Source organism: Elephas maximus, chromosome 5 (assembly GCF_024166365.1).
Source record: "Elephas maximus indicus isolate mEleMax1 chromosome 5, mEleMax1 primary haplotype, whole genome shotgun sequence".
NCBI lineage: Eukaryota > Metazoa > Chordata > Mammalia > Proboscidea > Elephantidae > Elephas > Elephas maximus.
Window position 1 is genome coordinate 49,331,046 of NC_064823.1, and position 23,286 is coordinate 49,354,331.

The 23,286-nt window shown below is 37.9% G+C and overlaps 1 protein-coding gene across 5 annotated transcripts in view; it reads left to right on the forward strand.

The window, feature by feature from the left end:
* LOC126076906 (sodium/hydrogen exchanger 9B2-like) overlaps window positions 1-23,286 on the forward strand; it is a 298,466-nt gene that overhangs the window by 123,550 nt on the left and 151,630 nt on the right. For 4 of the 5 annotated variants that reach the window (XM_049885606.1, XM_049885607.1, XM_049885608.1 and 1 more), the window contains 2 exons: window positions 7,076-7,267; window positions 7,378-8,433. The exons of the other annotated variant lie outside the window; for it this stretch is intronic. In XM_049885606.1, coding sequence (XP_049741563.1) covers window positions 7,076-7,267; window positions 7,378-7,389 — 204 coding nt within the window. In that variant the 3' untranslated portion in view covers window positions 7,390-8,433. Of the gene's footprint in view, window positions 1-7,075; window positions 7,268-7,377; window positions 8,434-23,286 lie in introns of those variants that run through there. 5 annotated transcript variants of the gene reach the window in all.

The window sequence follows — 23,286 nt, forward strand, 5'->3', positions numbered from 1 at the left end:
ATTCTTTCCCAATCTGTAGGTGGTCTTATTACTCTTTTGGTGAAGTCTTTAGATGAGCATAGGTGTTTGATTTTTAGGAGCTCCCAGTTATCTGGTTTCTTTTCGTCATTTTTGGTAATGTTTTGTATTCTGTTTATGCTTCGTATTAGGGCTCCTAGGGTTGTCCCTATTTTTTCTTCCATGATCTTTATCATTTTAGTCTTTATGTTTAGGTCTTTGATCCACTTGGAGTTAGTTTTTGTGCATGGTGTGAGGTATGGGTCCTGTTTCATTTTTTTGCAAATGGATACCCAGTTATGCCAGCACCATTTTTTAAAAAGACTATCTTTTCCCCAATTTACTGACACTGGTCCTTTGTCAAATATCAGCTGCTCATACGTGGATGGATTTATATCTGGGTTCTCAATTCTGTTCCACTGGTCTATGTGCCTGGTGTTGTACCAGTACCAGGCTGTTTTGACTACTGTGGCTGTATAATAGGTTCTGAAATCAGGTAGAGTGAGGCCTCCCACTTTCTTCTTCTTTTTCAGTAACGCTTTGCTTATCCGGGGCTTCTTTCCCTTCCATATGAAATTGGTGATTTGTTTCTCTATCCCCTTAAAATATGACATTGGAATTTGGACCGGAAGTGCGTTATATGTATAGATGGCTTTTGGTAGAATAGACATTTTTGCTATGTTAAGTCTTCCTATCCATGAGCAAGGTATGTTTTTCCACTTAAGTATGTCCTTTTGAATTTCTTGTAGTAGAGCTTTGTAGTTTTCTTTGTTTAGGTCTTTTACATCCTTGGTAAGATTTATTCCTAAGTATTTTATCTTCTTGGGGGCTACTGTGAATGGTATTGATTTGGTGATTTCCTCTTCGGTGTTCTTTTTGTTGCTGTAGAGGAATCCAAGTGATTTTTTTATGTTTATTTTATAACCTGAGACTCTGCCAAACTCTTCTATTAGTTTCAGTAGGTTTCTGGAGGATTCCTTAGGGTTTTCTGTGTATAAGATCCTGTCATCTGCAAATAGTGATAACTTTACTTCCTCCTTGCCAATCCGGATACCCTTTATTTCTTTGTCTAGCCTAATTGCCCTGGCTAGGACTTCAAGTACGATGTTGAATAAGAGCGGTGATAAAGGGCATCCTTGTCTGGTTCCCGTTCTCAAGGGAAATGCTTTCAGGTTCTCTCCATTAGAGTGATACTGGCTGTTGGCTTTGTATAGATGCCCTTTATTATGTTGAGGAATTTTCCTTCAATTCCTATTTTGGTAAGAGTTTTTATCATGAATGGGTGTTGGACTTTGTCAAATGCCTTTTCTGCATCAATTGATAAGATCATGTGGTTTTTATCTTTTGTTTTATTTATGTGGTGGATTACATTAATGGTTTTTCTGATATTAAACCAGCCTTGCATACCTGGTATAAATCCCACTTGATCAGGGTGAATTATTTTTTTGATGTGTTGTTGGATTCTATTGGCTAGAATTTTGTTGAGGATTTTTGCATCTATGTTCATGAGGGATATAGGTCTATAATTTTCTTTTTTTGTAATGTCTTTACCTGGTTTTGGTATCAGGGAGATGGTGGCTTCATAGAATGAGTTGGGTAGTATTCCGTCATTTTCTATGCTTTGACATACCTTCAGTAGTAGTGGTGTTAACTCTTCTCTGAAAGTTTGGTAGAACTCTGCAGTGAAGCCGTCCGGGCCAGGGCTTTTTTTTCTTGGAAGTTTTTTGATTACCGTTTCAATCCCTTTTTTTGTTATGGGTCTATTTAGTTGTTCTACTTCTGAATGTGTTAGTTTAGGTAGGTAGTGTTTTTCCAAGAATTCATCCATTTCTTCTAGGTTTTCAAATTTGTTAGAGTACGATTTTTCATAGTAATCTGAAATGATTCTTTTAATTTCATTTGGTTCTGTTGTGATGTGGTCCTTCTCGTTTCTTATTCGGGTTATTTGTTTCCTTTCCTGTATTTCTTTAGTCAGTCTAGCCAATGGTTTATCAATTTTGTTAATTTTTTCAAAGAACCAGCTTTTGGCTTTGTTAATTCTTTCAATTGTTTTTCTGTTCTCTAATTCATTTAGTTCAGCTCTAATTTTTATTATTTGTTTTCTTCTGGTGCCTGATGAGTTCTTTTGTTGCTCACTTTCTATTTGTTCATGTTGTAGGGACAGTTCTCTGCTTTTGGCTCTTTCTTCTTTTTGTATGTGTGCATTTATCGATATAAATTGGCCTCTGAGCACTGCTTTTGCTGTGTCCCAGAGGTTTTGATCGGAAGTATTTTCATTCTCGTTGCTTTCTATGAATTTCCTTATTCCCTCCTTGATGTCTTCTATAACCCAGTCTTTTTTCAGGAGGGTATTGTTCATTTTCCAAGTATTTGATTTCTTTTCCCTAGTTTTTCTGTTATTGATCTCTAGTTTTATTGCCTTGTGGTCTGAGAAGATGCTTTGTAATATTTCGATGTTTTGGACTCTGCAAAGGTTTGTTTTATGACCTAATATGTGGTCTATTCTAGAGAATGTTCCATGTGCGCTAGAAAAAAAAGTATACTTTGCAGCAGGTGGGTGGAGAGTTCTGTATAAGTCAACGAGGTCAAGTTGGTTGATTGTTGTAAGTAGGTCTTCCGTGTCTCTGTTGAGCTTCTTACTGGATGTCCTGTCCTTCTCTGAAAGTGGTGTGTTGAAGTCTCCTACTATAATTGTGGAGGTATCTATCTCACTTTTCAATTCTGTTAAAATTTGATTTATGTATCTTGCAGCCCTGTCATTGGGTGCATAAATATTTAATATGGTTATGTCTTCCTGATCAATTGTCCCTTTTATCATTATATAGTGGCCTTCTTTATCCTTTGTGGTGGATTTAAGTCTAAAGTCTATTTTGTCAGAAATTAATATTGCTACTCCTCTTCTTTTTTGCTTATTGTTTGCTTGATGTATTTTTTTCCATCCTTTGATTTTTAGTTTGTTTGTGTCTCTAAGTCTAATGTGTGTCTCTTGTAGGCAGCATATAGATGGATCGTGTTTCTTTATCCAGTCTGTGACTCTCTGTCTCTTTATTGGTGCATTTAGTCCATTTACGTTCAGCGTAATTATAGATAAATAAGTTTTTAGTGATGTCATTTTGATGCGTTTTCATGTGTGTTGTTGGCAATTTCATTTTTCCACATACTTTTTTGTGCTGAGGTGTTTTTCTTAGTAAATTGTGAGATCCTCATTTTCATAGTGTTTGACTTTATGTTAGTTGAGTCGTTACGTTTTTCTTGGTTTTTATCTTGAGTTATGGAGTTGTTATACCTTTTTGTGGTTACCTTTTTATTTACCCCTATTTTTCTAAGTAAAAACCTAACTTGTATTGTTCTATATCGCTTTGTATCACTCTCCATATGGCAGTTCAATGCCTCCTGTATTTAGTCCCTCTTTTTGATTATTGTGATCTTTTACCTATTGACTTCCATGATTCCCTGTTGTGTATTTTTATTATTTTTTTTAATTAACCTTAATTTGTTTGTTTTCGTGATTTCCCTATTTGAGTTGATATCAGGACATTCTGTTTTGTGACCTTGTGTTGTGCTGGTATCTGATATTATTGGTTTTCTGACCAAACAATATCCTTTAGTATTTCTTGTAGCTTTGGTTTGGTTTTTGCAAATTCTCTAAACTTGTGTTTATCTGTAAATATCTTAATTTCGCCTTCATATTTCAGAGAGAGTTTTGCTGGATATATGATCCTTGGCTGGCAGTTTTTCTCCTTCAGTGCTCTGTATATGTCGTCCCATTCCCTTCTTGCCTGCATGGTTTCTGCTGAGTAGTCTGAACTTATTCTTATTGATTGTCCCTTGAAGGAGACCTTTCTTTTCTCCCAGGCTGCTTTTAAAATGTTCTGTTTATCTTTGGTTTTGGCGAGTTTGATGATAATATGTCTTGGTGTTTTTCTTTTTGGGTCAATCTTAAATGGGGTTCGATGAGCATCTTGGATAGATATCCTTTCATCTTTCATGACGTCAGGGAAGTTTTCTGTCAGGAGTTCTTCAACTATTTTCTCTGTGTTTTCTGTCCCCCCTCCCTGTTCTGGGATTCCAATCACCCGCAGGTTATCCTTCTTGATAGAATTTCACATGATTCTTAGGGTTTCTTCATTTTTTTTAATTCTTTTATCTGATTTTTTTTTCAGCTATGTTGGTGTTGATTCCCTGGTCCTCCAGATATCCCAGTCTGCATTCTAATTGCTCGAGTCTGCTCCTGTGACTTCCTATTGCGTTGTCTAATTCTGTAATTTTATTGTTAATCTTTTGGATTTCTACATTCTGTCTCTCTATGGATTCTTGCAACTTATTAATTTTTCCACTATGTTCTTGAATAATCTTTTTGAGTTCTTCAACAGTTTTATCAGTGTGTTCCTTGGCTTTTTCTGCAGTTTGCCTTATTTCGTTTGTGATGTCTTGAAGCATTCTGTAAATTAGTTTTTTTATATTCTGTACCTGATAATTCCAGGATTGTATCTTCATTTGGGAAAGATTTTGATTCTTTTGTTTGGGGGGTTGGAGAAGCTGTCATGGTCTGCTTCTTTATGTGGTTTGATATGGACTGCTGTCTCCAAGCCATCACTGGGAAACTAGTTTTTCCAGAAAATCCGCTAAAAAAAAAAAATGCAGTCAGATCCCTATCAGAGTTCTCCCTCTGGGTCAGGCTATTGGGATGTTAATGAAGCCTCCTGGGGAGGGTGGGGGAGGGATCAGAGAGATAGGAGAGTAGCACCTCTGAATATAGCCAGAGTTGCTTGTCTTGCTTGGAATGACTATTATATCTGAGATTCCCGCGGGGTGCGTCGCCTATGTGTGCTGGCTGTGTGGAGTTGCCCCCGGGGGGTCTGGCCCACTGGAGTCATGGTCAGATCCTCCACTGCCAGCCTGGGACGGTGCACTCCCGACTCCAAAATCAGTCGCTGCCTCCTGGGGACTCCCCGTCCCGCCTGCCGCAGCGCCGCACCATCACCGCGAACCAGCTGGGCCCCCTCCCGGGGTTAGTTCAGGGGGGTGGAGCAGCTTCCTGCACCCGCGGTCCGCCAAAATCCCGGCGGGACGGCTCTCCAGCCGGGTCGCTGCTCTCCCCGCTCCAAGACCAGTCACTGCCTCCCGGGGACTTTTCCCACCGGCTGCGCCGCCACGCCGCCCGCGTGAACCGGCTGGGCCCCCTCCCGGAATGAGTTCGGGGGCTAGGGCTAGGCCCCTTGTTTGTGCCGTCTGCCCCCCTGGGCTTTGCCCCAAATCGGGCGCCGAAGGTCACCTGACTGGTACGCTGGCTCCAGGCTCTGAAAACAATCGCTGCCTCCCCGTATTTGTTCGTTCTCCGTCTCTAAATCTGTGTTTGTTGTTCAGGGTTCGTAGATTGTTACGTATGTGATCGATTCACTTGTTTTTCCGAGTCTTTGTTGCAAGAGGGATCCGCGGTAGTGTCCACCTAGTCCGCCATCTTGGCTCTGCCTCAAGCATGATCTTTTTGATAAATGGTGCTGGGTAAATTAGATATCTATATAGGAAAAATGAATTTTGATCCCTTCTTCATAGCATACATGAAAAATCATACCACACATGGATCATATACCTAAATATAAAAGACAGGTCAGTGATGCTTCTAGAAGAATACATAGGAGAATACCTTTATGACTTCATTGTAAGCAAAGATTTCTGAAACAGTAAAAGCTTTAACCATAAAAGAAGAAAAGGATAAATTGGACTAAATTAAAATAAAACCATTCATTAAAAGACAACATCAGGGTGAAAAAGCAAGCCACAGAATGGGAGAAGATAGTTAGAATTTACATATCTGACAAAAGATTCATATTTAGAATACATAAAGCACTCCAACAAATTAAGAAAAAGGAAGCCAATACAATTAAAAAAAAAAAAAAAAGGACAAGTGTGGAACAGACACTTTGGTAAAGGATATACTAAGATTGTCAGTAAATATATAAAAAAGTGTTCAAGGTCATTAGTCATCAAGAAAATGCAAATTAAATCCACAATGCAAAATCTCCAAAATAGTTAAAAGGAAAAAGACAATACCAAGGGTAACAAGGATATAAGGAACTGGAAATCTATTGAATTGGTAAATGTAGAGTAAATTGGAAAACTGGCATAATCTGCTGTCATGAAACAGTACAATACATGTACACAAATATTCATGGCACCACCACCACCACCCCCCATTGCCATCAAGTCCAAGGCTAATCTTTACAGAAGTAGACTGCGACATCTTTCTTCTATGGAGCCAGGTAGCAGCCAAGCACTTAACCACTACACTACCAGAGCTGCTCTTCATAGCACTACATGTACACAAATATTCATAGCACTATTCATAAAAAAACAAAACGAAACATCCCATTGCAGCTGAGTCAATTCTGATGCATAGCAACCTATAAGACAGTGAAGAACTGCCCCATAGGGTTTCCAGGGAGCAGCTGGCGGATTCAAACTGCTGACCTTTTGGTTAGCAGCCAAGCTCTTAACCACTATGCCACCAGAGCTCCATTGATAACAAAAGTGAACCTTAAATAGAATAGATAAATTATGGTATATTTATGAAATGGAATGCTATACAGCCATGAGAGGGAATTAACTACATGCAAGAGCATGGAATGCAAAAATAATGTTAAGTGAAAGAAAAAGCCAGATGTGTATATATCATATGGTTTCATTTATAGAACATTCAAAAACATAAAATTCATCTAAGGGTGTAAGAATTCAGGATAGTAGTTACCCTTGAGAAGATGTGTAGTGACTAAAAAGGGGAGCCTCTAAGGTGCTGATGATGTTTGTTTTCTCAAGCTGGGTGCAGGCTGCTCAGGTGTGTTCATTTTGTGAAGAATCACAGAACTATACAATTATCACTTGTGAATTTTTTTTATGTATGTGTTTGTGATGGTTAATTTTATATGTCAACTAGGCTAGGGTATGGTACCCAGTTGCTTGATCAAACACTGGTCTGGATGTTGCTGTGAAGGTATTTAGATGTGATTAACATTTACAGTCAGTTGACTTGAAGTAAAGCAGATTACCCTCCATAATGTGGGTGGGCCCCTCCAATCAGTTGAAGACCTTCAAAGCAAAAACCGTGTTCCCAAAGAAGGAACTGCAACATAGAAATCCTGCCGAGTTTCCAGCCTGCTGGCCTTCCGTACTGATTGCTGCCTCCAGATTGCAATATCAGCTGTTACCTGAATTTCCAACCTACCTGCCTGCCCACCCTACGGCTTTTGGACTTGCCAGCCCCCACAATCACGTAAGCTAACTCCTTAAAATAAATTATCTTAATCTCTCTCTGTGTCTTTCTCTTCTCTCTTTTATCTATCTGTCTGTCTACTTATCTACCTATCTATATCTATTCCCTAGGAGGAAGACTGAAGAAAAATTGATGCCTTCGAATTACGGTATTGGCCAAGAATTGAATATACCATGGACTGCCAGAAGAGCAAACAAATCTGTTGAGGAAGAAGCATAGCCAGAATAATCATTAGAAGCAAGGATGGCGAGATTTCCTCTCACATACTTTGGATATGTTATCAGGAGGGACAAGTCACTGGAGAAGGACACCATGCTTGCTGTGACGGTTCAGGTTGTGTGTCAACTTGGCTTGGCCATTATTCTCAGTGGTTTGGCGGTTGTATGATGTTGTGATCACTTCCATGATGAGATTTGGTATAACGTAATGACCTCCACGATGGGATCTGCTGTGAGTGGCCAATCAGTTGAAAAGGGGTTTCCTTGAGCATGTGCCCTGCATTGAATATAAGTGGACATTCTGGCAAGGCTTGTGGGTTTTTGCTTACTCTGGATCCTGAACTCTGGTTTTTGGGACTTGAGCTAGCACTATACCTGCTGTCATGCCTACCAGTCTTAGGACTTGTTGATCTTCATAGCCTGTGAGCAAAAGCCCTGCCATCTGAACTGCCGATCTTGGGTTCACCAGCCCCTGTGGCCACGTGAATCAGGAGAAGCCTCTATTCTGACCCATGGACTTGGGATGTTCCAGCCTCTACAACCACATGAGCCATTTCCTTAATATAAATCTCTTTCTATTTATACGCATTACTGGTTTTGCTTCTCTAGAGAACACAGCCTAAGATGCTTGGTAAAGTAGAGGGTCAGTGAAAAAGAGGAAGACACTTAATGAGATGGATTGACAGAGTGGCTACAACAATAAACTCAAACATAGCAGCAGTTGTGTGAGGATGGCACAGGACCAGGCAGTGTCTTGTTCTGTTGTACACAGGGTTGCTATGAGATGGCACCTAACAACAACATCCCCTATTTGTTTTCTTTCTCTGGAGAATTCTGACTGATACAGTGTTATATCTCAATAGAAAAAACTGTGCAGAGTCCCTATTCTTATTATAGGTGAATAACTAGTAAAATACATCATATGCTTTCTTATTTGGTAGCAGTATAAAAGGATCAGACTATGATCAAACCATTTGTCTCTATAAGAACCTCTCCTACTTGTGAAGAAAAATATCCTTTATTTTTTTTAATCGAAACAATCTATTTTCTGTTTCAGGCATATCAAACATTTCCCTATTTCTCTGTATTTTCTGCCAAAATAAATAAGAATAGGGTTTCTACCTGGTGCAGGACTTATAGCCCTGCTTCTCTTTCAAATTCTTTTTTCTTTTAACTCTTAGCACATATACCACAGAATCAGTAAATGAACATTTGGAGGATAAACTACCCCCAACATCTACTGAGGTAAAAACCTAAAACTGTTTCTTAATATATGACATAAAAATCAATCTGATCTTAACATTTATTTTTAAAGTTTACTCACTAAGTTTCTTTTATGTATCTAGTTAAAAATTAGAAGCAGTAATTTTGAAGTTGCTAATTTTAATGGGTCTTAGGAAATGAGTAGAAGGTACTTTTAGAACAGATGGGAAGAGGTGACTGGAGTATTTTGGAGCTAAAGAGGGAAGATTTTAGTAATAATAGAAATGTAGCTTATTTTTTCTTGCCACATCCCAGAAGAACTCAGTAATTTAAATTAACACAGGTAAAGACAATCTAAATTAATTAAACATTATGTTGTATGTTTGAAGAGACCCAAGTTTTTTTTAATTATTATTCTAAATATATGCATTAAGTCATTAGATCTTTTGCTGGTCTAGTTTTAATAAATAATATTTTTTCATTATTAGAATTACAATTTTTCCATTTTTAAAATGTTTCTACATTTCATTGATTCTAATAAATTTATTAATCTCTGAAGACTTCATCCAAGTTTATGTTAATTTATAAATTCTGAAATAATAAAATTTAAAATAATGTGGTTTTACTGTCTATTTACTACTTCGCCCTAATCAAAATTAACTGTTGCATCATTACCTTAGTGTTTTTGGACAGAGACCAATTTTCTGAACCAATTGTCTACACTAGAGCTCCAACAGGTAATCATGATCAGGTTTGAAGAACTAAGGTCTTGAAAAGCTACAGAATTAACTTTTAGGCATCAGCTGCTGTGGTGCCCATCTCCTTATTCATTAAATGTTACCTCCCCCTTTCCTTCATCTCTCCATGCTCTCTAGCCTTTTGTATGATTTCCTGTGTCAATGTGATATTCTCTCCTACTGCACTCAAATACAATATTATCAGTACACACAAAGCATTGATGTCTGTGTATGCATGCCCACACACATATATGCATCATGGCAACCATAAGACAAATTTGGGAGACCCTACTCTAGGGTTGACTTTACTCTTTTTTGCTTTGTTTTACCCTAGAGGATCAGACCAAACCCACTGCCATAAAGTCCATTCTGACTCATAGCAACGCCATAGCGTTTCCAAGGCTGTAAATCTCTACAGAAACAGACTGCCAAGTCTTTCTCCTGTGGAGCTGCTGGTGGTTTCGAATAGCCAACCTTTCGGTCAGCAGTTGAGTCCCTTAAGTGATGTGCCACCAGGGCTGCTACCCTAAGGGAAGCCTTTCAATATTGACCAAAATCATATACTTCTTTTTTCCCACTCCAAAGTCTTATAGTTAGACAAACACCATTAAAAGGCCTGGAAGACTGAGGCACAGCCATGAACTTTATTACATATAAACCAATATAAAAAAAAAAAAGTTACATATAAATACGGGTGGAAGCAATGAACCTTGAATTCCTGAAGATTTGACCTACGTTTTTTTCACTTTACTTTCATTTACATAATTTTTCAAATGAATTGAGTCCAAACAAAATTATTTTTCCCTCATTTCCAATTTAGTTATGTTTTAATTCTACAGAAATTTTAGTGAATTATTTTTGGAAGGTAGACTGGAAAGGGATATTTAATTATTCTTCCCACTCTACAGGCTGACTTATTAAGCTTGCATAAATGGTAAATGAAAATGGCAGGGACTAAGGCTTTATAAAGATAAATTAAGGTGCCCATCAGAATATATTCCAGTCACATTCCCAAATGCCAGATAATGTCTATAAATATAAAGCATGAATCTTCTTTTGTGTGTGTAATTTTTCATATTGACAGTAATAATATAAATTATGAGATTTGATGGTTTAGTACATTCATAAAATTGTATGCAAAGTATATTTCTTAAAGGAGTTCATTGTTTTGCCTCAGATCCTCAGAGATACTAGTGAACATGGAGAAGCTAAGGGAACTGTGCTGCCAAAAAAGAGGAAACGTTACCACAGTCACAGTTGATATATATTCCTTGTCCCCCACAAGGGATATTGAATAAAATTATTACAAATCATGGTTGAAATGAGAAATGTTAATGGAGAAAAAAATGAGATATTTGACGACTATTAAAAAACTAAACAACAAACCCACTGCTTAATTTGTCTTTTTATTATTATTATTATGTTTTAAGTGAAAGTTTACAAATCAGGTCAGTCTCTCACAGAAAAAATTATATACACCTTGCTACACACTCCTAATTGCTCTCCCCCTAGTGAGACAGCCCGCTCCCTCCCTCCACTCTCTCTTTTCGTGTCCATTTCGCCAGCTTCTAACCCCCTCTACCCTCCTAGCTCGCTGCCCAGAGAGGAGATGCCAACATAGTCTCAAGTGTCCACCTAATCCAAGAAGCTCACTCCTCACCAGCATCCCTGTCCAACCCATTGTCCAGTCCAATCCCTGTCTGAAGACTTGGCTTTGGGAATGGTTCCGGTCCTGGGCCAACAGAAGGTCCAGGGGCCATGACCACCGGGGTCCTTCCAGTCTCAGACCATTAAATCTGGTGTTTTTACGAGAACTTGGGGTCTGCATCCCACTGCTCTCCTGATCCCTCAGGGATTCTATGTTGCATTCCCTGTCAGAGTGATCATCAGTTATAGCTGGGCCCCATCTAGCTCTTCTGGTCTCAGGCTGATGTAGTCTCTGGCTTATGTGGCCCTTTCTGTCTCTTGGGCTCATATTTACCTTGTGTTCTTGGTGTTCTTTATTCTCCTTTGATCCAGGTGGGTTGAGACCAATTGATGCATCTTAGATGGCCGCTTGCTAGCGCTTAAGACCCCAGACGCCTCTCTCCAAGGTGGGATGCAGAATGTTTTCTTAAGAGATTTTATTATGCCAATTGACTTTTTTTTTTTTTTTTTTCTTAGATGTCCCCTGAAACCATGGTCCCCAAACCCCTGCCCCTGCTATGCTGGCCTTCAAAGCATTCAGTTTATTCCAGAAAATTCTTTGCTTTTGGTTTAGTCCAGTTGTGCTGGCCTCGCCTGTATTGTGTGTTGTCTTTCCCGTTACCTAATGTAGTTCTTATCTACTGTCTAATTAGTGAATACCCCATCCCACTCCCCTCCATCCCCCATCTCGTAACCATCAAAGAATATTTTCTTCTCTGTTTAAGCTGTTTCTTGAGTTCTTATAATAGTGGACTTATACAATATTTGTCCATTTGCAACTGACTAATTTCACTCAGCATAATGCCTTCCAGATTCCTCCATGTTAGGAAATGTTTCACAGATTCATCACTGTTCTTTATCGATGTGTAGTGTTCCATTGTGTGAATATACCATAATTTATCCATTCATCCGTTGATGGGCACCTTGGTTGCTTCCATCTTTTCGCTATTGTAAACAGTGCTGCAGTGAACATGGGTGCGCATATGTCTGTTTGTGTAAAGGCTCTTATTTCCTTAGAATATATTCCAAGGAGTGGGATTGCTGGATCATATGGTAGTTATTTCTAGCTTTTTAAGGAAGCGCCAAATCAATTTCCAAAATGGTTGTACCATTTTACATTCCCACCAGCAGTGTATAAGTGTTCCAATCTCTCCACAGCCTCTCCAGCATTTATTGTTTTGTGTTTTTTGATTAATGCTTTTTTGTTGGAATGAGATGGAATCTCATTGTAGTTTTGATTTGCATTTCTCTACTGGCTAAAGATCGAGAGCATTTCCTCATGTATCTCTTAGCTACCTGAATGTTGTCTTCAGTGAAGTATCTGTTCATATCTTTTGCCCATTTTTTAATCGGGTTATTTGTCGTTTTGCAGTTGAGTTTTTGCAGTATCATGTAGATTTTAGAGATCAGGCACTGATCGGAAATGTCGTAGCTAAAACCTTTTTCCCAGTCTATAGGTAATCTTTTTATTCTTTTGGGGAAGTCTTTGGATGAGCATAGGTGTTTGATTTTTATGAGTTCCCACTTATCTAGTTTTTCTTCTGCCTTGTTAGTAATGTTTTGTATACTGTTTATGCCATGTATTAGGGCTCCTAACGTTGTCTCTATTTTTTCTTCCATGATCTTTATCATTTTAGATTTTATATTTAGGTCTTTGATCCATTTTGAGCTCATTTTTGTGCATGGAGTAGGTATGGGTCTTGTTTTATTTTTCTGCAGATGGATATCCAGTTATGCCAAACACCATTTGTTAAAAAGACTGTCTTTTCCCCCATTTAACTGTTTTGGGGCCTTTGTCCAATATCAACTGCTCATATGTGGATGGATTTATGTCTGGATTCTCAACTCTGTTCCATTGGTCTATGTATCTGTTGTTGTACCAGTACCAGGCTGTTTTGACTACTGTGGCGGTATAATAGGTTTTAAAATCAGGTAGAATAAGGCCTCCCACTTTGTTCTTCTTTTTCAGTAATGGTTTACTTCTCTGGGGCCTCTTTTCCTTCCATATGAAGTTGGTGATTTGTTTCTCCATCTCATTAAAGAATGTCGTTGGAATTTGGGTCAGAATTACATTAAATCTATAGATCGCTTCTGGTAGAATAGAGATTTTTATAATGTTACGTCTTCCTATCCATGAACAAGGTATGTTTTTCAACTCATTTAGGACTCTTTTGCAGAAAGGTATTCGAGTTTTCTTGGTATAAGTTTTTTACATCTCTGGTAACGTTTATTCCTAAGTATTTTATCTTCTTGAGGGTTACTGTAAATGGTATTGACTTGCTGATTTCCTCTTTGATATTCTTTTTGTTGGTGTAGAGGAATCCAACTGATTTTTGTATGTTTATCTTGTGTCCCGATACTCTGCTGAACTCTTCTGTTAGTTTCAGTAGTCTTCTGGAGGATTCCTTAGGGTTTTCTGTATATAAGATCATGGTATCTGCGAATAGAGATAATTTTACTTCTTCCTTGTCAATCTGGATGCCCTTTATTTCTTTGTCTAGCCTAATTGCTCTGGCTAGGACCTCCAGCACAATGTTGAATAAGAGTGGTGATAAAGGGCATCCTTGTCTGGTTCCCATTCTCAAGGGGAATGCTTTCGGGCTCTCTCCATTTAGGATGATGTTGGCTGTTGGCTCTGTATCAATGCCCTTTATTATGTTGAGGAATTTTCCTTCTATTCCTATTTTGCTGAGAGTTTTTATCATGAATGGGTGTTGAACTTTGTCAAATGCCTTTTCTGCATCAATTGATAAAGTCAGATGATTCTTGTCTTGTGTTTTTTTTATGTGATTCATTACATTAATTGTTTCTCTAATGTTAAACCATTCCTGCATACCTGGTATGCATCCCACTTGGTCATGGTGAATTATATTTTTGATATGTTGTTGAATTCTATTGGCTGGATTTTTTTTGAGGATTTTTGCATCTAAGTTCATGAGGTATATAGGTGTGTAATTTTCTTTTTTGGTGGTGTCTTGGTTTTGGTATCAGGGATATGCTGGCTTCATAGAATGAGTTTGGTAGTATTCCGTCCTTTTCTATGCTCTGAAATATCTTTAGTAGTAGCGGTGTTAACTCTTCTCTGAAAGTTTGGTAGAACTCTGCAGTGAAGTCGTCTGGACCGGGTGTTTTTTTTGTTGGGAGTTTTTTGATTACCTTTTCAATCTCTTCTTTTGTAAATGTGTTTGTTTAGTTGTTCTACCTCTGTTTGTGTTAGTTTAGGTAGGCAGTGTGTTTCTAGGAAATCATCCATTCCTTTTACCAGTTTGGCCAATGGTTTATCAATTTTTGATTTTTTCAAAGAACCAGCTTTTGGTCTTGTTAATTCTTTCAATTGTTTTTCTGTGTTCTATTTCATTTAGTTCTGCTCTAATTTTTATTATTTGTTTTCTTCTGGTGCCTGAGGGTTTCTTTTGTTGCTCTCTTTCTATTTGTTCAAGTTGTAGGGATGGTTCTTTGATTTTGGCCCTTTCTTCTTTTTGGATGTGTGCATTTGTGGATATAAATTGACCTCTGAGCACTGCTTTCGCTGTGTCCCAAAGGTTCTGATAGGAAGTGTTTTCATTATCATTGGATTCTATGAATTTCTTTATTCCATCCTTAATGTCTTCTATAATCCAGTCTTTTCTGAGCAGGGTATTGTTCAGTTTCCAAGTGTTTGATTTCTTTTCCCTGCTTTTTCTGTTATTGATTTCCACTTTTATGGCCTTATGGTCAGAGAAGATGCTTTGTAATATTTCAATGTTTTGGATTCTTCTAAGGCTTGCTTTATGACCTAATATGTGGTTTATTCTAGAGAATGTTCCATGTGCACTAGAAAAGAAAGTATACTTGGTTGCTGTTGGGTGGACTGTTCTGTGTATGTCTATAAGGTCAAGTTGGTTAATTGTGCCATTTAGATCTTCCATGTCTTTCTTGAGCTGCTTTCTGGATGTCCTGTCCTTCACCGAAAGTGGTGTGTTGAAGTCTCCTACTATTATTGTGGAGCTGTCTATCTCACTTTTCAATGCTGATAGAGTTTGTTTTATGTATCTTGCAGCCCTGTCATTGGGAGCATAAATATTTAATATGGTTATATCTTCTTGGTATATTGTCCCTTTAATCATTATGTAGTGTCCTTCCTTATACTTTATGATGGTTTAACTTTAAAGTTTATTTTGTCAGAAATAAATATTGCCACTCCTGCTCTTTTTTGATTGTTGTTTGCTTGATATATTTTTTCCATCCTTTGAGTTTTAGTTTGTTTGTTTCTCTAAGTCTAAGGTGTGTCTCTTGTAGGCAGCATATAGACAGATCATGTTTTTGAATCCATTCTGCCACTCTCTGTCTCTTTATTGGTGCATTTAGTCCATTTACATTCAGGGTAATTATGGATAGGTATGAATTTAGTGCTATCATTTTGATGTCTTTTTTTGTGTGCTGTTGACAGTTTCTTTTTCCCACTTAATTTTGTGTGCTCAGTAGATTATATATTGTCCTTTCCTCATATTTGTTGTTGATTTTGTTTCTGCTGAGTCTATATTTTTTTCTTGCATTTTATTTTGATGAATAGGATAGTTTGTCTCCTTTGTGGTTACCTTATTAAAAAAAAAAATACTTACCCCTATTTTTCTAAGTTTAAACCTAACTTATTTCTTTGTATTGCCATATCTTCCTCTCCATGTGGAAGGTCTGTGATTACATTTCTAAGTCCCTCTTTATTGTTTTAATGTTGTGTTCTTTGATGTAATAACATCTCTGTTTCCCTGTTTTAAGCTTTTTTTTTTTTTATCTTGCTTAATTTTTTTTATTTCCCTGTCTGCGTTGACTTCTGATTGCTCTGCCCAGTAGTCTAGTCTTGGGTTGATACTTGATATTATTGATTTTCTGACCAAAGAACTCCCTTTAGTATTTCTTGTAGTTTTGGTTTGGTTTTTACAAATAACCTAAACTTCAGTTTATCTGGAAATGTCCTGATTTCACCTTCATATTTAAGAGACAGTTTTGCTGGATATATGATTCTTGGCTGATAATTTTTTTCTTCAATTTTTTAAATGCATCATCCCATTGCCTTCTTCCTGCATGGTTTCTGCCGAGTAGTCCGAGCTTATTCTTATTGACTCTCTTTCGTAGGTAACTCTTTGTTGTTTATCACTAGCTGCTCTTAAAATTCTCTCCTTATCTTTGGTTTTGGCAAGTTTGATTGTAATATGTCTTGCTGACTTTCTTTTAACGTCTACCGTATGTGGGGTTCAATGAGCATCTTGGATAGATATCTTCTCAGCTTTCACAATATCAGGGAAGTTTTCTGCCAGCAAATCTTCAACAATTCTCTCTGTACTTTCTGTTATCCCTCCCTGTTCTGGTAGTCCAATTATTTCTCTTGATAGAGTCCCATAGGATTCTTAAGGTTTCTTCATTTTTTTATAATTCTTTTATCTGATTTTTCTTCAAATATATTAGTGCCAAGTGATTTATCTTCAAGTTCAGAAATTCTGGCTTCTGCTTGCTAAATTCTGCTCCTCTGACTTTCTGTCAAGTTGTCTACTTCTGTAATTCTATTGTTAATCTTGTGAATTTCTGATTGCTGCCTTTCTATGGATTTTTCCAGCTTATTAAATTTTTCATTGTTCCTGAATAATCTTTCTAATTTCTTCAAGTGCTTTATCTGTGTGTCCCTTGGCTTGTTCTGCGTATTGCTTCATTTCCTTCCTGATGTCTTGAAGGGTTCTGTATATTAAACTTTTGTATTCTGCCTCTGGTAATTCCAGGAATGCACTTTCATCTAGAAGATCCCTGGATTCTTTGTTTTGAGAGCTTATTGAGGTGATCATGGCCTGTTTCTTTATGTGATTTGATATTGACTCTTGTCTCCGAGCCATCTATAAGTTATTGTATTAGTTTATGCTTGCTTACGGTGTCGTAGCTTCTGGCTTTGTTTTGTTTTGATATGCCCAAATGGGTTGCTTCAGTGAGGTAGCTTGATTATTTTCACCTTTGGATCTCTGACGTCCTGCCCCCAGATGGCTAGGGCTGTTATCAGGTATATCAGTCTAGGATTTCATTCACTTTTCTTGTATGAATTCAGCTCAGGTGTCCAGGTAGCTGATTATCAAGTATGTGGTACAGGCTCTGTCCTACAGTCTTAGAGGGGCAGGGGTGATTGTTGTAGGTACTGGTATCTGGTTGCAGCAGGGGGTCACACTCTGAACAAGGCAGGGGTTGAGAACTGACCCCCGAATGTCTCTGAGGAAAGCATGTCCCTGTTTCCTAGAGCATGCAGGTGGGTGGGTTCTGCAGACAGACCATGGGCACCCAATGTTTGGACCCCTGTCGTGGGTGGCTGGGTGACCTGAGTGGAGCTGCCAGTCCTTACTCCCCTGATGTGGGTAGGTGAGGACCCTGTTTAATAGGCAAAGCAATGTCAAACATCAAGTACCCATCTCTCCACCAAATAGCTGAAATGGTTGGAGTCTGCCAACAAGGGCCTATTCTCCTGAAATAGGCCTACACAGGTCCATGCAGAGCAGAAAGGTGCTCAAAGTCCACAGACCATTTATGCCTGGACAGGAGCCGCTTCTGACCTGAGCTTCCCCAGTTAGTGGAGCTGGCAAATTACTTTTTCCCCCCAAATGCAAATTTTTTCCTTCTCCGAGGCTGGGAGAATGGCTCTAGGTACTCAACAGTGCCTATCTCAGGCCCAGGGAATTCAGCCGCTGAAGCCGGCTTGGGGGTTGGGGGGGCGCTTAGTAAAATATATGTAAGTCCTTAACTTTTGCCGAGAGCACCTTTCTTCTGTGGTTCCAGAGGTGTGATTAGGCTGTGTGGCTGGCTGCTTCTCCCTGAGGAAACTGTGGCCGAACGCTAGTACCAGCCTGCCTCTGCCGCTCCGGGAATGGTGCCTGAGGGCTCCCCACGATTCAGGCCCAGTAACTCTTCTCTGCTTCTGAACACTCTCTTCCTCCCCCTGCCCCTCTGTTCATTTTCTAAGCTTGCCTTTGATGCTCAGGGCACTTGTTTTTCGGGTCTTTGTTGTAAAGAGGGCTCGCCGGAAGCATCTGTCTATTCCACCGTCTTGGCTCCACCTCCACTGCTTAGTTTTATATTCTAGGTAATCAGCTCTGTTACAAGCAATATGTGGACAAAGAGGAAGTATTTCCTGTATCTGCCCAAAAAAAGCAATATTGATTAAAGATTTTTACTTAAAACCTACTTTTGACATTTAATTTTAAGTTTGCTAGAAAGAACATTATATTCCTGGCAGTATTAGGGTTTTTATTAAAATTACATCCTAAATTTTAAAACTGGTGCAGCCTTGTAAAAATTTGTATGAAACTTGCTTTTCAACTATAATTTTAAAAGTATCTGTCATTGCCACCAAATATTTATAAAGAAAAATTTCCTAATTTTTTTAGCTATTCTATATAATTAAGCGAAAGATTTTGATCTCCAGAGTATAACTCCTATGAAGAACAAAAATCAGATTAAAATATGAAGGATAATTCAAGTTTTAAAAATTTACTTTCTTATTCACTGCTTACTAACTTTAAACTTTTGAAAGCAAATTTTATTGATCTTTTATTTAATAAATTGTTTTTTAATTAACATCAGTTTTATTAAGGCACTGAATCGAACTTTTCTCTGAGCTGGATTGGGCCTCATCTACCAGTATAAGTAAATGGACTCTTATGTAAATATAATTTCTGCCCATAGGTCTTAAGAGACCTAAGAATTGTTTGATTGCTTTTTAAAAAACATACACATTCCCATGACCCTATTTAGTGAGAGGTTTCTGTAAAGCAGTTGGGGGTAGTGCCAGGGCCTGTGGAAGAGAGAGAAACGTGCTGGTCACCAAAGGTTATCCACTGAGGTTGGACTGCAGAGCTTTTTCAGGAGCCAAGTGAGGGGTTCTAAAATACAGTGCACTGAAACGTCAAATTTAGCTCAATAGCCCATGTCCCCTTTGTTTTCTTTAATTTTTGATTTTGCAATTTTACAGAAATTTACAGGAAAAGATTTTCATAGCTTCCATGTTTCTATGTTGGGAGTGGAGTATTCTTTTTACAACCTCGTACTCTTTTTACAATCTCTCTCCTTATCTGTCTTGTGTCTCTGTCTCTTACGCACACTCCCTGTGCTCACACTGGCTCCTTTATATACAAAGTATAGAATCCCAGTCTCTAGATGTGCTTACTACATGTTCAGAGTCACACTCTGCCCCATCATGAGATACGTGCTATAGAATCATGTGAAACTGGAATTACATAGCTAAAGAAATCCCTAAAATAGAGTGAACTCTGGGTAATAGAAGGAAGTACAGCTACAATTTCTCTATTAATCATATTTAATTTACCAACCCCAGAGTACACACCAAACAAAACCCCAAATCCATTGCCATCCAGTCACTTCCAACTCATAGCGACCCTATATAGGACAGAGTACAACTGCCCCATGTGGTTTCCAAGGAGCGCCTGGTGGATTCGAACTGCTGACCTTTTGGTTAGCAGCTGTAGCTCTTAACCACTATGCCAACTGATTTTGAAGTATACACAAGTTCCTTTAAATAAAAAATCTAAACTTTTAGCCACACACAGAAATCAGTTATCACTTTTTTTCAAAAAAGCACCAATTTATTCTAATATATTCAGATAATAGAAATCTTAGATATTATCAAAAACCAACCTGTTGCCATCTAGTTGATTCCAACTTATAGTACCCTATAAGACAGAGTAGAGCTGCCTCCATAGGGTTTCCAAGGAGCAGGTGGCAGATTTGAACTGCCGACCTTTTGGTTAGCAGCTGAGCTCTTAACCTCTGTGTCACCAGGGTTCTCAGATATTATCATTGATATATATATTATCATTGGTGTATATACATTTGAACTGGCTTTTTTCTCTGCATTAAAACCATAACCAGACTTATTGCCGTAGAGTCGATTCCAACTCAGAAAGACCCTATAATGACCCTATAGGACAAAGTAGAACTGCCCCATAGGGTTTCCAAGGCTGTCATCTTTTGTTTTTATTGTGAAAGCTGAAAGATTCCAGCTCAAGTTAATTTCTCATTAAAAAATTTATACTCATATTGTTTTGCAACATTTGTTGCAATCCCCACAACGTGATGGCACGCTCCCCCTTTCCACCAACCAGGTTCCCTTTGTCCATTCATCTAGTTCCTGTCCTTTCGTGCCTTCTCATCTTGCTTTTGGATAGGAATTGCCCACTTGATCTCTTATATTTGTTTGAACTAAGAAGCACGTTTGTCATGTGTGTTATTTTTTGTTTTATAGCCCTGTCTAATCTTTGTCTGAAAAGTGGGCTATGGGAATGATTTCAATTTTGGGTTAGCAGAGTTTCCAGGGGCTATAGTTTCGAGAGTTTCTCCAGTCTCAGTCTGGTCTTTTTTCATGAATTTGAATTCTGTTTTACATTTTTTCTCCCACTCTATCTGGGACACTCTGTTGTGATCCCTGTCAGAGTGGTTGTTGGTGTTAGCCAAGCACCATATAGTTAGTTCTTCTGCTCTCAGTCTGGTCAAGCTCCTGGTTCATGTGGTCCTTTAGTTCTTTGGGCTAAATATTTATGGAAGCAGATTGCCACATCTTTCTCCTGAGGAGCCACTGGGTGGGTTCAGACCACTGACATTTTGGTTAGCAGTCAAGTGCCTAGTCACTGTGCCACCAAGGCTTCTTTTTGTCCACTAGGGACAGATTTTGCTCATGTAGTTGTACTCTCTCCAGATTCCATATGATCAAAGGCATGCCTCTTCCTGTTAGATCAGAGTATGATCTATGCCTCGCTTTGGAACAGAGCACCAAAGTTTGGTCTAAATGAGCCTCATGTCCTTGACCTTGGCCTTATTACCACTATTCCCTATGCAGGCCATTATAAATTATTTTTTGTTTTGTTTTGATTTGTGTTTTGGTTGTTTTTACTGTTGTTGCAAAATTATATATGTTATAGCCTTTACTGAAATTGACCCTTTTTCTCCTGTACTTAGTGTACTTATCTTGGTCAAGTTGTGCTGACCTGACCCATCTTTGGTCCTGCCTTTCCCATCACCAAAAGTAATACATGTTCACTATCTAGAAAGTTATTCGTCCTCCCTCTCCTTCCCATTCATAGTAACCATCAAAGAACTTTGCTTTCTGTGTGTATATCTGTTTTTTATAATAGTGAGACCACACAGTATTGGTCTTTTTGTGAGTGACTTATTTTTCTCAGCATAATGTCGTCCAGATTCATCCATGTTGTAAGATGTTTCATGGACACCTCATTATTCTTTATAGTTGCATAGTATTCCATTGTATGTGTGTACCATAATTTGTTTATTCATTCCTCCATTGATGGGCACTTAGGTTGTTTCCATCTTTTTGCTGTTGTGAATAAAGCTGCCATAAATATAGGTGTGCACGTGTCTGTTCATATCACTGCTGTTATATCTCTAGGATATATACCTAGAAGTGGTATTACTGGATTATAAGGTATTTCTATTTCTGGCTTTTTGAGGGAGCACCATACTGTTTTCCATAGTGGTTATACCATTTTAGAATCCCACCAGCAATGTATAAAAGTTCCAAATCCCCCACAGCCTCACCAGCATTTGTTTTCTGTTTTTTTTTTCTTTTTTTTTTTTTTGATCATTGCCATGTTTTGAAGGGGTGAGATGGTATCTTATTGTAGTTTGATTTTTTAAATCTCTTTCATACAACCAGCATTTACTGAGGTCATCCTAAGTAATAGGCACTGGGCTAGGCCTTGTGGAAGAGGATAAATAAGATAAAATTTATGTTGCTCAAGATTTCAGCAGCAGAGACAAACAAAATACCTAATATTTCTAAAACAATGTAGTAACTAAAATAGTGCTAGAATTATTCATAGAGTTATACGGGATTAGTAGATTTGTAAATTATCAGGATAGAAATAAGATAGTATTGAACATTTAAAAGTAGCTGGACTGAGAGGGAAAGAGTGTAGAATTAGATTGGCATTGAGCCTGGGAAGGGGCCTGGAGAACATGAACTTGAAGAAATCAGAGCTGGTAAAGGGGCAGCCTCAGAAGTCCCAGTTAAATGAGAGCAGAATAATGCCAGGGAAGCCTTAGAGTAGAAAGTTTGGTAAAAGGGGGAGTGAAATGATGATAAATAATAAAAGAATACAAATTAAAGCAACAGTGAGGTGCTAATGTTTCATTCAAAGTCAGGTCTTCTTGGGTTTGGCTTTTTGTGTTTGTTTCTTTTTTAAATAAATATTTCATTCTGACAAGACTGTGATCAGACAGGACACTCCCTTTTGAGAGGATAAGTTATTCCACTTTTTCTGCAAATTGTTAGTATCAAGGTTTTCAAAGTGTTCTTATCTTTTGACCAGTAAATCCATTTTACGGAATCTTTCCTGAAAAAAATATTGAAAATGCAGTCAAAGATCTGTGAATAATGATCCCATTGTAGTAGTATTTTGAGTAGCAAAATTTAAACTTATGTATCAAAAGTCTAGAAAATGATTAGAAGTTTTTATTTATCCATGTAACAGAATATTGAGCAACCACTGATTTCAAACACAGGATTTCACAGGCCTTTAAAATACCATGAAAAGTAATGAGCACCATCTTGTAATGAGCTGTTTAAAATGATATACACTATAATCACAATTAAATTTGTGTATATGCCTGCATGCCTAAGCAAAGAAGACTGAAAAGAAAATGCATCAAAATAATACCAATGGTGGTTCTCATTTTCATTGTTATATTTAATGTTTAAATTTTTCAACAATAGTTATTTCTATAATCCAAGATCAACAACAGCAGTTCTGTTTTGTTTTGCTTTTTAAACACAAAAGTCTTAGTTTATTTTTCTCCTACAGAAAGTGTTAAAGGGTAAGTTTTGTTACAGTCCCATGGCTGGGACCATTTATTGTTAATTGGTAGAATGAATTGTTAAGTGAATTCTAATTTTATTCAGAAGCTTCTGGAGAAATACTCAGAGATGAATAATTGTTACGAGTACTTGAATATATTGTCTCTTGATTTGGAAAAGGAAATTGAAACCCCAAAAGAGTTTTGAATTAGAGTAAAAGCAAAACTCCCACTTTCATATTCACAAACCAAACAGATTCAAAAACTTCTCTCTGTAAACCAAAGATGTTCCACAGAATTCCAAGGAGTCATGGAGAAACTTAAAGTACCACCTTTTTGAGTA